The 13235-nt window shown below is 42.7% G+C and overlaps 1 protein-coding gene across 1 annotated transcript in view; it reads right to left on the bottom strand.

Annotated features, from left to right (window-relative positions):
* hmga2 (high mobility group AT-hook 2) overlaps positions 1–5074 on the bottom strand; it is a 42622-nt gene extending 37548 nt beyond the window's left edge. Inside the window, exons 1-2 of the mRNA XM_058624963.1 lie at positions 4388–5074; positions 1100–1186 (exon numbers count right to left, since the gene is read on the bottom strand). Of these exons, the coding sequence (XP_058480946.1) occupies positions 1100–1186; positions 4388–4495 (195 nt within the window). The 5' untranslated portion in view covers positions 4496–5074. The remainder of the gene's footprint in view (positions 1–1099; positions 1187–4387) is intronic.
* Positions 5075–13235: the final 8161 nt, after the last annotated feature.

Below are 13235 nucleotides of genomic sequence, written 5' to 3'. Positions count from 1 at the left end.
GGTAGGCTAAAGTGTTTTCTTTTCTAACCATCCAGGCATGTTGATGCCGTGTCCGTGCTGTTTTATTTTCTATACATGCAGGCATGTTCACCCCGTGTTTAAATGACGTTGTTTTAATAAACGAAAAACTTCCGTGTAGCGTCTTTCTATGTAAATATCTCATGTTACAACCATACGCGCCGTTACAGGTGGGCCCACTTTCGTCCGTGGCCCACTCGCGATCACGGACGCATCATTCAGTGTTCATTCAGTGCTAGTCACGGGCACTCACTCGTCATTCATAAAATGAATGCTTTCATTAACAAAGTCCTCTACTGGTTACAGCATGAAAACATGCAGCTTATAGTCAAATAGTCAAATTTACGGTCGTTAGCCCTGAGGGATTCAATGTGGCCCAAAACAAAAAAAAAGAAATGTGACGCGCTTGCGTGTTTCAACACAAGCTGGTTAGTCATAAATCAATGCTACCGTAAAAAGGTTGATTTAAGGTTTGTAACAAATCAAATTCCATTCACACATCGTTTGTGTTGCTTTAACAGCTCTGTGTAGGATTTAGTGGCATCTAGTGGTGAAGGTGCACACTGCAACTCACTTCTCCCATCACCCTCTCGTTTTCCAAACAACAGTGGCCTTCAGCTAGCATACATAAGAAAAGTCACAATCAGTCTCACTTCTTTATAGGCTGATAACAATATCATTATGAACATTCTATTCAATTTCTCTTTTTTCTTTGTTTTTCGTTAAACAAAACAATTGCTGCAGTAAATCTGGATAAAATGGGAGCTGGAGAGAGACTCTCCACTGTCTCATCTAAAAACTAAATGATGTGGATTAGGAAATACTGTATGTATGCATGCTATGGCATTTTTTATTAGCACATCAGGGAAATTTACTATTCAATTTCATTGCCCATGATATGTGAATGGTCTCAGCTGAGGATAAGAACAATGGAAAGTGACTCAACAGGAACAATTAAAGTTATTAAAAAGTGGTTTCAAATGGTCAGTCTCACACTTGTCGATGCTACAAGTCAATGAAATGTCCTCAAACGTGACATTAACAGAGGCCCCTGTGTCCTTCATGTTCTGATGCTCCTCACCTTCTGCGCTGCCTTGGACGGGCCCTTGTTCTTACTTCCTTTGGGACGTCCCCTTGGCCGCTTAGGGACCGGCTCTCCACTTGGCTCCTGAAAGCGAAGGGCAGGACATGACATGGGTGTCAAGGATCGGAAACAAAGCCTTGAAACCCCCCAGCCCTCTTGGTTGCTGCATGTTGTGGGGACATAGGGTAAATCTGTTTACACAGCCACGACATGTGATATCACTCCTTACACTTTACAGCGACAAAAGAGCAAGAGCAACTTTTGTATAAAACTTCCCACTCTGCACTAGACACTTCTGGTGAGTGAGTAGGAAAACGATGAAAAATACATTTAAAAAGAATCACACTAACATTAGTTCTATAGATTCCATGAAAAAATTAAAACAGTCACACTTGGTCCTGTTAGCGTAAGTGTTAGCAAAGATGGCGGACACTGTTTACATTCTAGGAATGAGGTCCCGCCCCCCTACGAGTGGGTCTAAAAAGTGCAGAATTAGCGTTGCAGTTTCAAGCCTCAGACCAAGTGTCACTGAAGATATCTCTCGACTCGGGGAAACTGAGGTTGGGAAGCATACTTTTCTTTTTAAAATACTACCCCTATTCTAGTAATACAAGGCTAAATGCAAATCGGTGAAGTATTCCTCGAAAGGCAGATGAAATTAAATTGTTAGCTTGAATGGAAATATAGTGGATTTAAAGCTGCAGTGTGTAACTTTTCAATGTAGAGTAAATGTCATTTATATTCAAGCAATTGTCAAATTAGCTCAAACAATGTTGAGCCTATCAGCTCCACATGGCTCCCTCTGTGTTTCTCTTTGTAGCAGTGTTTTGTTTTTGTGTCTGGGGAGACACAGTGATGGATTTTACATCACAACTGAGAGGTCAAGGAATGAACCCTGGTTCTCTGAAACACGAGTGAAGTAGTGAGTTAACAAAATTAAAGTGCAACGGGTAGTGACACTGCCAGTGTTGTGGCAACAGAGGTTACACACTGGAGCTTTAAAGTTAGTACACTACTCAACTACACTGCTATGGATATTTTAATGCAGAAATGTTACATATTGTATCTTTATACCCAAACTGGTCAAACACCAGTTTGGGTATAAAGATACAATATGTAACTAAACCTGCAGCAATGATAATGCTGAACTAAAGTCAAACGTTTAAAAAAGAATCCTTCTTTCATTGTCCTGTGATTGCAACATCAACGGCATGTTGAACACTTACTCAGTGTTGCTTTAAAGGAGGAACTGTTGTAGGGTTAGTGTGAGGTCGGGGTGAAGGTCAGGGTTACGCACACATCACAGAAGGAAGTGATGTTATGTTAGGGATTTATTTTTGAGTCTGGTTCTGCTCTTTTAAATCGCACACGATTCAACGTCAAGGTTTTTATTACCACAGTAACCTTAAGGGCACATTTGAAAAGACTGTGTGTCATCATATGTGTTATTTAACTGCGTGTGTGTGTATTTATATCGGTGGTTTTGTTTGGGTTACTTCCTGAAGACCTTCTCTGGGATTAACGCTGACCTTCCTGGTCTTGAAGAAGGCCAAAGGGCCTCCTTCAATGGGCAGCACCTCAATGAGATTATTGATGGGCATTTTTTTTTTCTCTTGGAAAAACACAAACCTTGTCAGGACTATTAGTCGTCATGGGGACCAAAGCGAGGAAGAACCTCATTTATAAAACTCTGGTTCAGGTTAAAGGTAAGATATTATGTTATAGGTGATAATAATGTGTGAGGAGATGTTTTTTATGAGGATGTGAGGAGCCAGTTTTGCCTCAACACCGCTGATGTGAGAACATTTCATTTGGTCCTTTACAAGGTTTAGATTTGGTTTTAGCATTGGATTAAGAACAGGGGACATCATTAATCTAAAGAAGTGGCAGGGATATGGGTTTACTTAAACAATCTAAGATCAGTGTTTCCCACAATTTTCCCACAATTCATGACATGAGCCAATGTGTGCATAATGTAGCAACTCATTTACAGACCACATATCATTTTAAATTGGTAAACGAATAATTTGAATAAATCAATGAATCTATGCAAATGATTTCAAATATACACATAAATCTTACATAAATCTCCTATGACCCATTTGTGGGTCCCGACCCACTCTTTGGGAACCGCTGATTTAGATTAGAGCTGGGCAATAAAAAGTTATCATGATAAAACAATTTCACATCACGTCATATAAATATAATCAAGATTAACGTCAGATGGTTAAAGAATGAGTTTGCTCTCGATCTAATGATGAAAAAACTACTGTAAATGATGGTTTTAGACTCAAGAATACACAACATACATACATCTGAGGTACAATATTTCAAAGTAATTACGCCATCAAAGTCTATTTTGATTCATATTCAACCTTTGTAATTGAATATTGCAATGGAACAAAGATAGTACAATATATAATGTGACTGGATTATTGCCAAATCCTAATCTAGATGTATGCTGTACCTGTACCTGCACTGTTTGATCATCATCAACATCATCATTATGATTAATATTGTTGTTATTATTATTATTGTTATTGTTGTTGTCATTATTATTATTATATTATCATTATTTATATTATTATTTATATTATTATTATTATTGTTGTTGTGGTTGTATCATCCTGCCCAGGGACAAGAGGTTGTCATTAATGTGAAATGTCTCCCACTGAAACAAATCAACAAAAACAAAAACAAAAAAGTGAAGGAAAAAAAACTAAAATAACCATATTAGAGATAATTGATAAGGATAATATTGTCAAAGGTTAAATATGCTTGTGTCCTTATTATATGTTATTATTATTATTATTATTATTATTATTATTATTATCTCCTTCTCTTTGTGCGTTGTCACTTTTTACTAATTAACTCAATGAAACACCCACCGTGTTCGTCTGCAGACAGTCATGGCTACACACTTTATAGAAAAATCCCACGAGCCGTGGAGACAGCGCTGAGAGAGTCGTGGTGGATTCTGCACAGTAAATATGTCAATAACAATCAATAACACGATCGGCTCGGTCTCCCGCTTGTCCAAGTCAGGACACGAACCCTGGCGCAAAGTTGCGCGGGACTGAATAAACCTGAAGATCAACTCTGTGACTTAAAGAAGTGTCCATATGCAGCTCTGCTCACACACTGTGCTTCCTCTCTTCCTGCTGGAATGAAGTCATTACGCAGCCATGCTCTCTCTCGCGCGCGCTCTCTCGCGCTCTCCCTCTCTCTCTCTCTCTCTCTATCCATGGGTGATTCCCCTCATGTCCTCTCCGATCGCTGACTTACTTTCTGGGGCTTCCGCGGTCTCCCCGGCCTCCTCTTCTGGGGCTCCGCGGCCCCCGCGGGCTCCTGGGAGCCGGAGCTCTCCCCGGCCTCGTCCCCGCGTCCACTCATGCTTCCCTGCGATGTAGCTCACGCTTTCTTTCAGTGAACGTGAAATCGTGAGAAAAAAAAAAAAAGAAAAAAAATGAAAGAAAAGAAAAGAAAAAAGACGTGAAAAAAACAAGTGTAAACCTAAAGAGAAGGAGCCGCGGTGACTACTGCTTCAGCTGCGCTTTTACGCGCTCCAATTGGAGGTGTCCCGCGTGCAGGAGGGGCGAGGGAAACACTATAAGGCAGACAGCAGCTGGGAGGTTTGGCTCAGTGCGCACAGGACACAGGACACAGGACAGGAGAGCGGGGACATCGGACTCGGAGACGGCGAGCAGCACCGACTGGGACTAGGCTGAAAGCGCACCGCGGCACCGGGCAGCAGCAGCAGCAGGACCATGCGGCAGCGACGCGTGACAGCAGCTCAGTGTTCCACTTACTACTACTACTACTACTACTGAGGAGTGTGTGGGCATAACAAGCACATCCACATGAAAAAAAAAAAAAAAAAAAACTCCACTCTATAAGGATAAGAAAAAAAGAAGGAGAAGAAGAAGAGGAAGAAAAAGAAAGAAATCACCTCTCTCCCGTGGGTGGATAACACAGGCGGGGGGGCACGGGGGAGGAAAGAGGAGGGGAGGGGGGAGGGGGCTTGGCTGCAAGCCAGAGAAAACATAGGGGAGACGGAATCCGGGCTGCAGGCCAGACATGGCAGGCCGCATTTATGAATTAAATTCACATTTTCACGCGTTTCACTGGAGCCGGGTTTCAAGAGAGGGAGGTGGTGAAGGGCAGTGGTGCTGGATTGTGAATGAAAGTTTGTGTGTGTGTGTGTGAGTGTGTGTGTGTCAGTCCTGTGTGATCACCTGCACACAAACAGGAGCTGCTGTTCCAGGCCACTGATCTACAGAGGCTGCAGCTGGAGCGATTATGTTTGTGTGTGATTCTTTATCCATCATTTTCACCACAGACTGACAGCGACAAGGTAAATTTTTTGTTCCCCAAATAAATATGTTGTCCCCCCAAAAATATTCACTCTTTCTGGTTCTCTTTGTCGCAATGGAGCAAAGAAAAGCGGGAAACATCTGCGTCCAAGTCGCTTTAAACGTCACGATAACTCAATAAACAAAATCTATATCGTATATAAAATCAGTGTGGTTTTAATAAATTCATGACTTCAACAATGTTGTTTCGGATCCACCCTCTGAAACAAATACACAAAAACAACTCCACCGAGTTTCCTCATGCATAAAGATCAGCGTTGGAAAAAGTAAGTTTTCTTTTTCAACAAAACAAATAAATGAGCAAATCTAAGCACGGGGGGGAAAATAATAATAAAATCTGTGTCACTACACTCTTTGCTCTGGGACCAGACTGCAGTAAAGGGCGACGGGAAAAGTGCATGTTCATATCAAAGGCGAGAGCACTGTGGAGGTGAAGTTCTGTGTGATGTCTGTGTGAGACGTTCACACTAACATCTCCCTCAGGTTCCACATCTGTTCACATTTCTGTTTAACCTTCACAGAATGATTCGCTCGCCGTCTGTGTTCACTTTCTCTCCCTCGTCACACAGCACGGGGAAGACTCCAGCGTCCACAGGTTTATTTTGAGATTCTTGGAATCTCGGGTGGGTGGGAGGTGGGGGGGTAACTCCATGATAATCAATGCGTAAAAAAAGACAGTCATGCAATGATTTATCCTCCATGTGAGGGTCCCGCGGTCACTGCACCAACATATAGAGACAAACAACCATTCACTGAATTTAGAGTGTCCAAATAACCTCTGCATGTTTTTGGACTGTGGACAGTGAGAACCTATGCACATATAGAAAGACCCGGGATTCAGTGAGGCAACAATGCTCACCACTATTCCCCTCACGTAACGATGCATCATGCTTTATTTGTAGCTTTAAACTGTTTCCTGACCTGCACCAAATCTGTGTTTGTCAGGAACTACGTAAATGAATGTCCAGACACAGTCTTCACGGACATTTTCGGGACACTTTTAGGACATATCCACGCAGAAACTGAACCAACCGTAAACAGTTGTTCTCTTTGGAAAAAGGTTTTCCATAGTTTCAGGAAATGTCTCTATACACGAGGAACCAACCCCCCCCCCCGCAGTCCCCAGCCAGGACTGTGTGTGGCGCTGTAACGCGACACCAAAATCGTAGAAGAAGACGCTCTACACATAACAATGTATATAATCGCAGAGGGAAATAAAAGAAAGACAGAAATCACCAGTTCTGCCGCACGATTGAGCTTCATCTCGTTGTGCTGGCAGGAGAGAGAGAGAGAGAGAAACACTGTGACCACACAGACAACAAGGAGCTGTGGATGTGCCGCTGCAGCTGACCGCGTGCGGAACAATCACTCATCTGTTCCTTCGAGTCAAAAATAGTGTCTGTGAAAATAGGTTTTGTTTTCCTCCTCGCCTTATTTTACGATTCAGTTTCACCGTTAATCTTCAACACTTTTTCCCCTTCTTTCGCAGCGGCTCGCTGTTGTTTGAGTTACTCTGCCGGCAACCTGTGTGTTCTGGAGTGGTGGGTGGAGCAACAGACACTAAACACTACAACTAAAACACGCCACACATTCAAACTTAAATCATGGGTGACAGTATCTCATTTTATGACTCAATATAATACATTTCTCTAATGAATGAACTCATATTTGTGGCGGCATAGGGGTTTGTTCAACTTTGATGTAGCCCCCAACCCCCCGCCCCCCCCCCAGCCCCTATATGACTGTGGCCCCAAACTCCCTTGAAATGCCTCTGCTCACTGGGTATTTTTATAGTTCTCAACAATGTATTTCACATGTGTGAGGCTGGACTTTAGACATGCAGGATGTTTTCCCGCTCGATGCAACAGTGCAGGTGTTATCAAGGTGTAGTAGGTCACTGAAGAAGTCCTGTGTGGAACGTAGAGGGAGATCGATTACACAAGAAACAACAAACAGGGAGAATGAAGTGCCTTACGTGGAGGACCTTTCCCACGATCCTGCTGCCTGCGCAGGCCACGGCCTACGAGAGCGGCCTCAGCGCTCACCGTGCGTCCGCAGCACTCTGACGGCGTCACGGCGCACATTGTCGCGCCAAACATTTTCATTTATTTTCAAGACTACGTGGCTTCCTCCCCGCGGAGGCAGTCGATTTACTCCGGTGGGTGGGGGGGGGGGGGGGGTATAATTTGTAGCTGCTATTCACTGCCATTCATAAGGCCCATTCACAGCAGCCAGACCCCCCGAAGAAGGGGTTTCTGTGCAGACCCCTCCCTTTCAGACAGAGCGGCGTCAGGATCAAACCAATACAATCAATGGCTGCACAGATCCATTACCTACAGGCTGGGTTTTTGAAGCACACGTCCATCTGCTGCTGCTACTGCTGCTGCTGCTGCACGTCAGAGGAGACACAAAGAAACAGGAAATAAATGTGTTACTGCACTCTGTGTGTGTGTGTGTGTGTGCGTGTGTGTGGCCCAGTGAATATTCATTTCAGCCGCGGTGCAGACGCACAGACTGTGGTTGTACTGGTTTCGCCACTCAAGGCTGTGACCTTTCACCTCATTTGACTGAAATGAACTTCTGAAGCAAATTGGACACAATGAACAAGACTCTTGTAGTTGTTGTACTTCTACTATGATTATTGTACTTTTTTTATTATCAAGTCCTCGTTCCCCCTCGTTTCTTCACTGTCTGGTGCACTTTTCCTCTCACGCACAAGCATGTGCTAGGATATTAAAGCTGCAGTGCGTAACTTTTGGTGTTTCGTTTTCCTGAAAAATAGACCATCTATCAGCATTCGTGTGTATACCACAGCGGTGCAGCGGCGGGCGGGGACAAGAAGTTTTTCTTTTTCAGAATTTTTGAGCAGTTGAATTCACTTGTGAAACTTTATGGCGACGCTTCTGTGTCCTTACTGCAAAACCGGTTTGCAGCTGCCTCGCTTCACTCGCTCGTCCTGGGTGCAGCGCAGGAATGTCACCGGGCAACGGCAGATCTAAACACCACTAAAACTGAGAAACGCAGGGAGAGCCTTGTGGAGCTGATAGGCGGTGGGGACATTTGTTTATCTTTAAAAAGCTACGCACTACAGTTTTAAGTGGAGGACTGAGGAAGAAAATTATTTGCCAACACAGTCTCTGGGAATAACTAAAAAATGAATACATAAAAGAAATCGTCAGGGCTCTGTGTGTCGTAAAATGTCATCATTCGCCCACTTTCACTGTGGTACGCGCAGACCCCACGCACACAAACACAGGTCTTTGTTAAAAGAGACAATGAAGAACATAGTTACCATGGAAACTTGTTTCAAGATCATATGAGGAAAACAAAGACATATCAAAGAGGGGGACCTGTGCATGCAGACACTTCAACATTCCCCACTTGGACTCCACGTGGACGTTCCCAACAGCACAACACTTTCACAAGATGGTAACCATGGAAACTTACTTAAGGTTATGTGAAGAGATCTGCTGATACTGGGTGATCTCAGCCGAGACACGTCGTATTGTAGAAAACTACAATAAGCAAGTTTTGTGTCGCTCTGCATACGTCAGATCAGATCATGGGTCTGGTTGGTTGTAGGTCTATCCAGAGGTATTTTGATCTATGTGCACTGGTCCAAGGTACCTGCACTCTTTTGTATCAACGTGAGATCGAGTATGTTTAACCTGAACACGACTGACGTGAACACAACTGCGCGCTTGTACACACACATGCAGACATGCAGAGTGACTCTCCACTGAACACGGTGGGAATGACCCAGACCTTATTCACGACCCCACCCCACACACAGCCTGCCGTGTGCATCTCCCTCCAAGTTCTATATTTATTTTTGTTCACTTCCTCTCTGACAGTGGAGACGAGGAGACAAAGACGGCTGCTGTGACCCTACGAGCATGGACAAATAAAGAGGAAGTATGTGTGTGTGTGTGTGTGTGTGTGTATTATATTTAATTGGCACCACTGTGGTGTGATGTCCTGAAAATATTTTGGGAAAATCGTTGTAATGTGATCGTCGATAGAAATAGACAAACAGAGTGAAGTGTTTGGCAGATGGCCTTCCGGCACCGCACACCGTAAATGCATCACATGTGTGCCGCTGCTTTGACAGAGGCGGTGAGGGACATACAGTATATCTGGGGGTTACGTTCCAAAATCAAAGCGTCTCTCTTCTTCTTAGAATACACAAATAATAATAAAATAAAAAAAACTCAAAACATTCTGTGCGTTAATATTTTTCTTCCTCTGCTCTGCATGTGTGTCGCTCATCTATGTTCCTCAACAAGGAGGTACACATGAGGCTGAACTCCCGCTTAGAAAGCACTGCTATTGGAATGGCTTGTGAAATTCAGTAGAATAGAATAGAATAGAATAGAATAGAATAGAATAGAATAGAATAGAATTGAACAAGGTGGAAATTTGCGTTCAGTTGACCAACATAAAATCACAAAAGAAGTAATAAAAAAAAATAAGTATAAGTAACATCATTTTGGTTCAGGAACGTGAGCTCACACATATTTGTGGTTTGCAGAAATGTACAACATGGCAACATGTGATTTAGTTTTTTGGTTTTTTTAGAAAAAAGAAAAAGAGAAACAGTCAATCAAATCACAATCTTCTCTTTGCATGCCTGGTCCGCTGTAACGCAGATACGTCTCAACTTCCCGCAGTAATTGTGTCCAGGAGAGACGTCTGGTCATCTGACTGGAGGTCATAAACTTCCCACCTCCGTGAGGAAAAAGAATTCCTCCGGGAGTCTGAGGAATGGAGAGTAAGGTGGAAGAAAAAGCAACAGCGTCCCAGGACGGGCTGTAAAACAGCCTGCAACTGACAGAGAATGTGTAAAAACAAAACGCACACACACACACACACTGACCCATGAAATTGCAAAAAAGCATAACAAAAGTCTTCCACAGACGTCACCAAGGTATGAAGTGTAGCACAGGGCCAATCTTACAGTCTGAATATACTACACGTATAAGTAAGTTCTTATAAGTGTATCATTACTTGAAATGGAGAATCCTGTGTTTCACGATAAGATGTCATGAATGCCACTCTTCCATGATAGTAGACTCTACTTGGTTTGGTATCAGGTCTTTTTCCATGACTTCACAGTACCTCCTCAGTGTGGGCGGGGTTTCATACGAGACATAAACACACACACTAGTGACGGACGCATGTTTTTCGGGATTTTGAAGTCTTTAACTGATCTACAGTTTGACGGACGTCACGCTCATGACTCTTCTGGTGGCGACCCTCTCTGTCTGATGACATCACGTTAATCGTATCGGCTCAGCTCGCTTGGAACCTCACCAGGTACCAAAATAAACACCAGGCACCAGGTACTATCCCAAATGGAAAGAGTAGAGTGGTGTATATCTAACTTCTGTAGATATATTTAGATATCTAAACAGCGTTGAGCTTAAATTATTATTTATTCCTTCAGTGCTGTTCTAAGTTTAAAAAAATAAATAAATTCAACTGATCACTTCGAATATGAAAGTGCACATTAATACGAGAGGCCACTTTTGTGATTTCACTGCCCTCTGCTGTTAAAAAAAAACACAACTCTGATTAATGCAATTAATTACAGCGTTACACTGGTATCAACAATCGCCAGCTACCCTGAGAGTGGGGGAGGGGAAGTTCCAACATCATTTCAAAATAAAACACCAAAACACCAGACTAATAAACCTATCCAAATAAACCAGAAAATACAGCAGCCACACCATGTTTCAAAATAAAATGGAATATTTTTTCCTCATCTCAATATAATAAAATTACAGAATAATAAAATTGAAACACATGTTTGTTTTTTTTTGTTTTTTTAAATATACTGTATGTGTCATGTCAGGGTCAAAATGTTGCATTTTCTGTCAGAAAAGTGGTGTGTTTACTTCCTGTAGGAGATACAAAGGAAATGGATTTAGAGAGAGAAGGGGGACCATGGCCTTTAAAGGAGTGCAGTTGAACTCCAGTGGAATCCAGTCGCCACACCCACAGAGGTCAAAGGTCGCATTGCAACACACACACACACACATACAAGTCTCTCCCCAAGGCTCTTTGTCAGTGACCTGGAGGGGTTTCTGATCCAAGGTACTTGTTCTAACACCAGATTTTTCACTTATCTTGTATACGTTGCTAAAATTGGAAGCACAGATCGTTTACAACACATTTCCAGTGAGGCTGATGCAGGGGCTTCATTTCACTGTGATGTAAACGCTGCTCTTATTGTGTCACCAGTTATAAAAACTGATGTTTAAACTTTTTAAAAACCGCTCACAAGAAACAGCAGCCTCTCCTACAGCAGTCACCACTGGCAGGGCAAAGGCTCCCTCTGCTGGTCTGGAGGAAGCCACAGCTTCCTGAGGTCACCTCTTAAATCTATGTCTTAAATCTATTATTCCATTTGATTATCAAGAGTTTTTAAGAATAATGTAGTCTATTTATTTATTTCAAAATAGTGATTTTAATGTTTAGTCTTTGTATCTTGATAAAAAAAACAGCCCTGCGACCCTCAAGCAGTTGATGATGAATGAATGAAATAGGAACAACAACAAAAAGAAAATGGTGAGAGTTGCAAAGTTCCTGCTGTGTTAAATCTGCTGCTTTAAAACTAAAATCTTAATTGTTCTTATGTCATTGCTGTAGTTTGTAGTATTTTATTTCACTGCAACACTTCTTGTGGTGCTTTCAGATGTTGGGATATTCTCCACAATTGATGGTAAACACAGTGGGAGATCTTCTGGTTGAGGAGGTTGAGACGCACCACAGTAAACACGATGAAGATGAGAGGGCGGAGCCTTAGGCTGTCACTTCTTTTTTTCCAAAAATCAAATTCAAACAAATATTATTATAAGCAAGTATAAGTCATTCCTGGAAATATTCGTATTTGTCCCTGACCCACACGTAAACATGGCAACATGATTCAGCTGCTAGTCTGTGTTGGCTCCTCCCCCCCCCCGCCTCCCTCGGGTCAAGCTAACAGGTGAGTGAGCAGATTTTTTTGTTTCTTTGCCGTCGGCATTGTAAGCATCGTAAACACACGCCGGGGTTGGGGTTGTCCAAACTGGAGGACAGTTTAGCGTTGTCCTTAAAGATATTCACACTTTAGGCTCCTTCAGTCAGATAGTCTGATAGTTTTGCTTGACAGAGCATGTCGCGTTTGAAGGGCGTAGCATACAAATGACGTTACATCGTTTCTGTAAAAAGACCGAACAAAATAACCTAAAAAAAACAATTGTTTACTTAATCTCTGATGACATGTTATGGTTTTTCATGACTTCATACAAGTCATTTCTCGAAAGCCCACACGGATTGACTTATCTTAGCTATGCTCTTGTAAATCGCTTTGTCGTGAAGAGTAAATGAGTCCATCATATATCAGGGAAAAGAAAATGGTCACGATGGTCAGACAGTGCATGTAGGATTCCGAGGGGGTTTGGGTTTCCATGCATTATCACCTCATTTGCCAAGAGGAAGCCGGGTTTGCTTTCTCAGTGTTGCTGTGAAGGACGTCCAGCAAGTCCCTCTATTTCCTGTGCAGCTCCGAGCCAAGCACATAAAGCTGGCGTACGAGCTGAGGTATACGGAGAGGACAGAATTACTGGTCTTATTTTTGGCACGGTCCACTGTAGCAGTGTGCAATAAACCACAGGCTTGTGAGTTCCTCCACACAGAGTGTTTTTCCAAGAGAAGAAATATTTCCAGAGAGGCTGAGATGTTCCCATCACGCCTGCACAAGCGCTCTCTCTCTCTCT

This window comes from Solea solea, chromosome 3, assembly GCF_958295425.1.
Source record: "Solea solea chromosome 3, fSolSol10.1, whole genome shotgun sequence".
In the NCBI taxonomy this organism is placed as follows: Eukaryota; Metazoa; Chordata; class Actinopteri; order Pleuronectiformes; family Soleidae; genus Solea; species Solea solea.
Note: the sequence above shows the minus strand (reverse complement) of the source record. Positions and strands in the feature narration are given on the sequence as shown.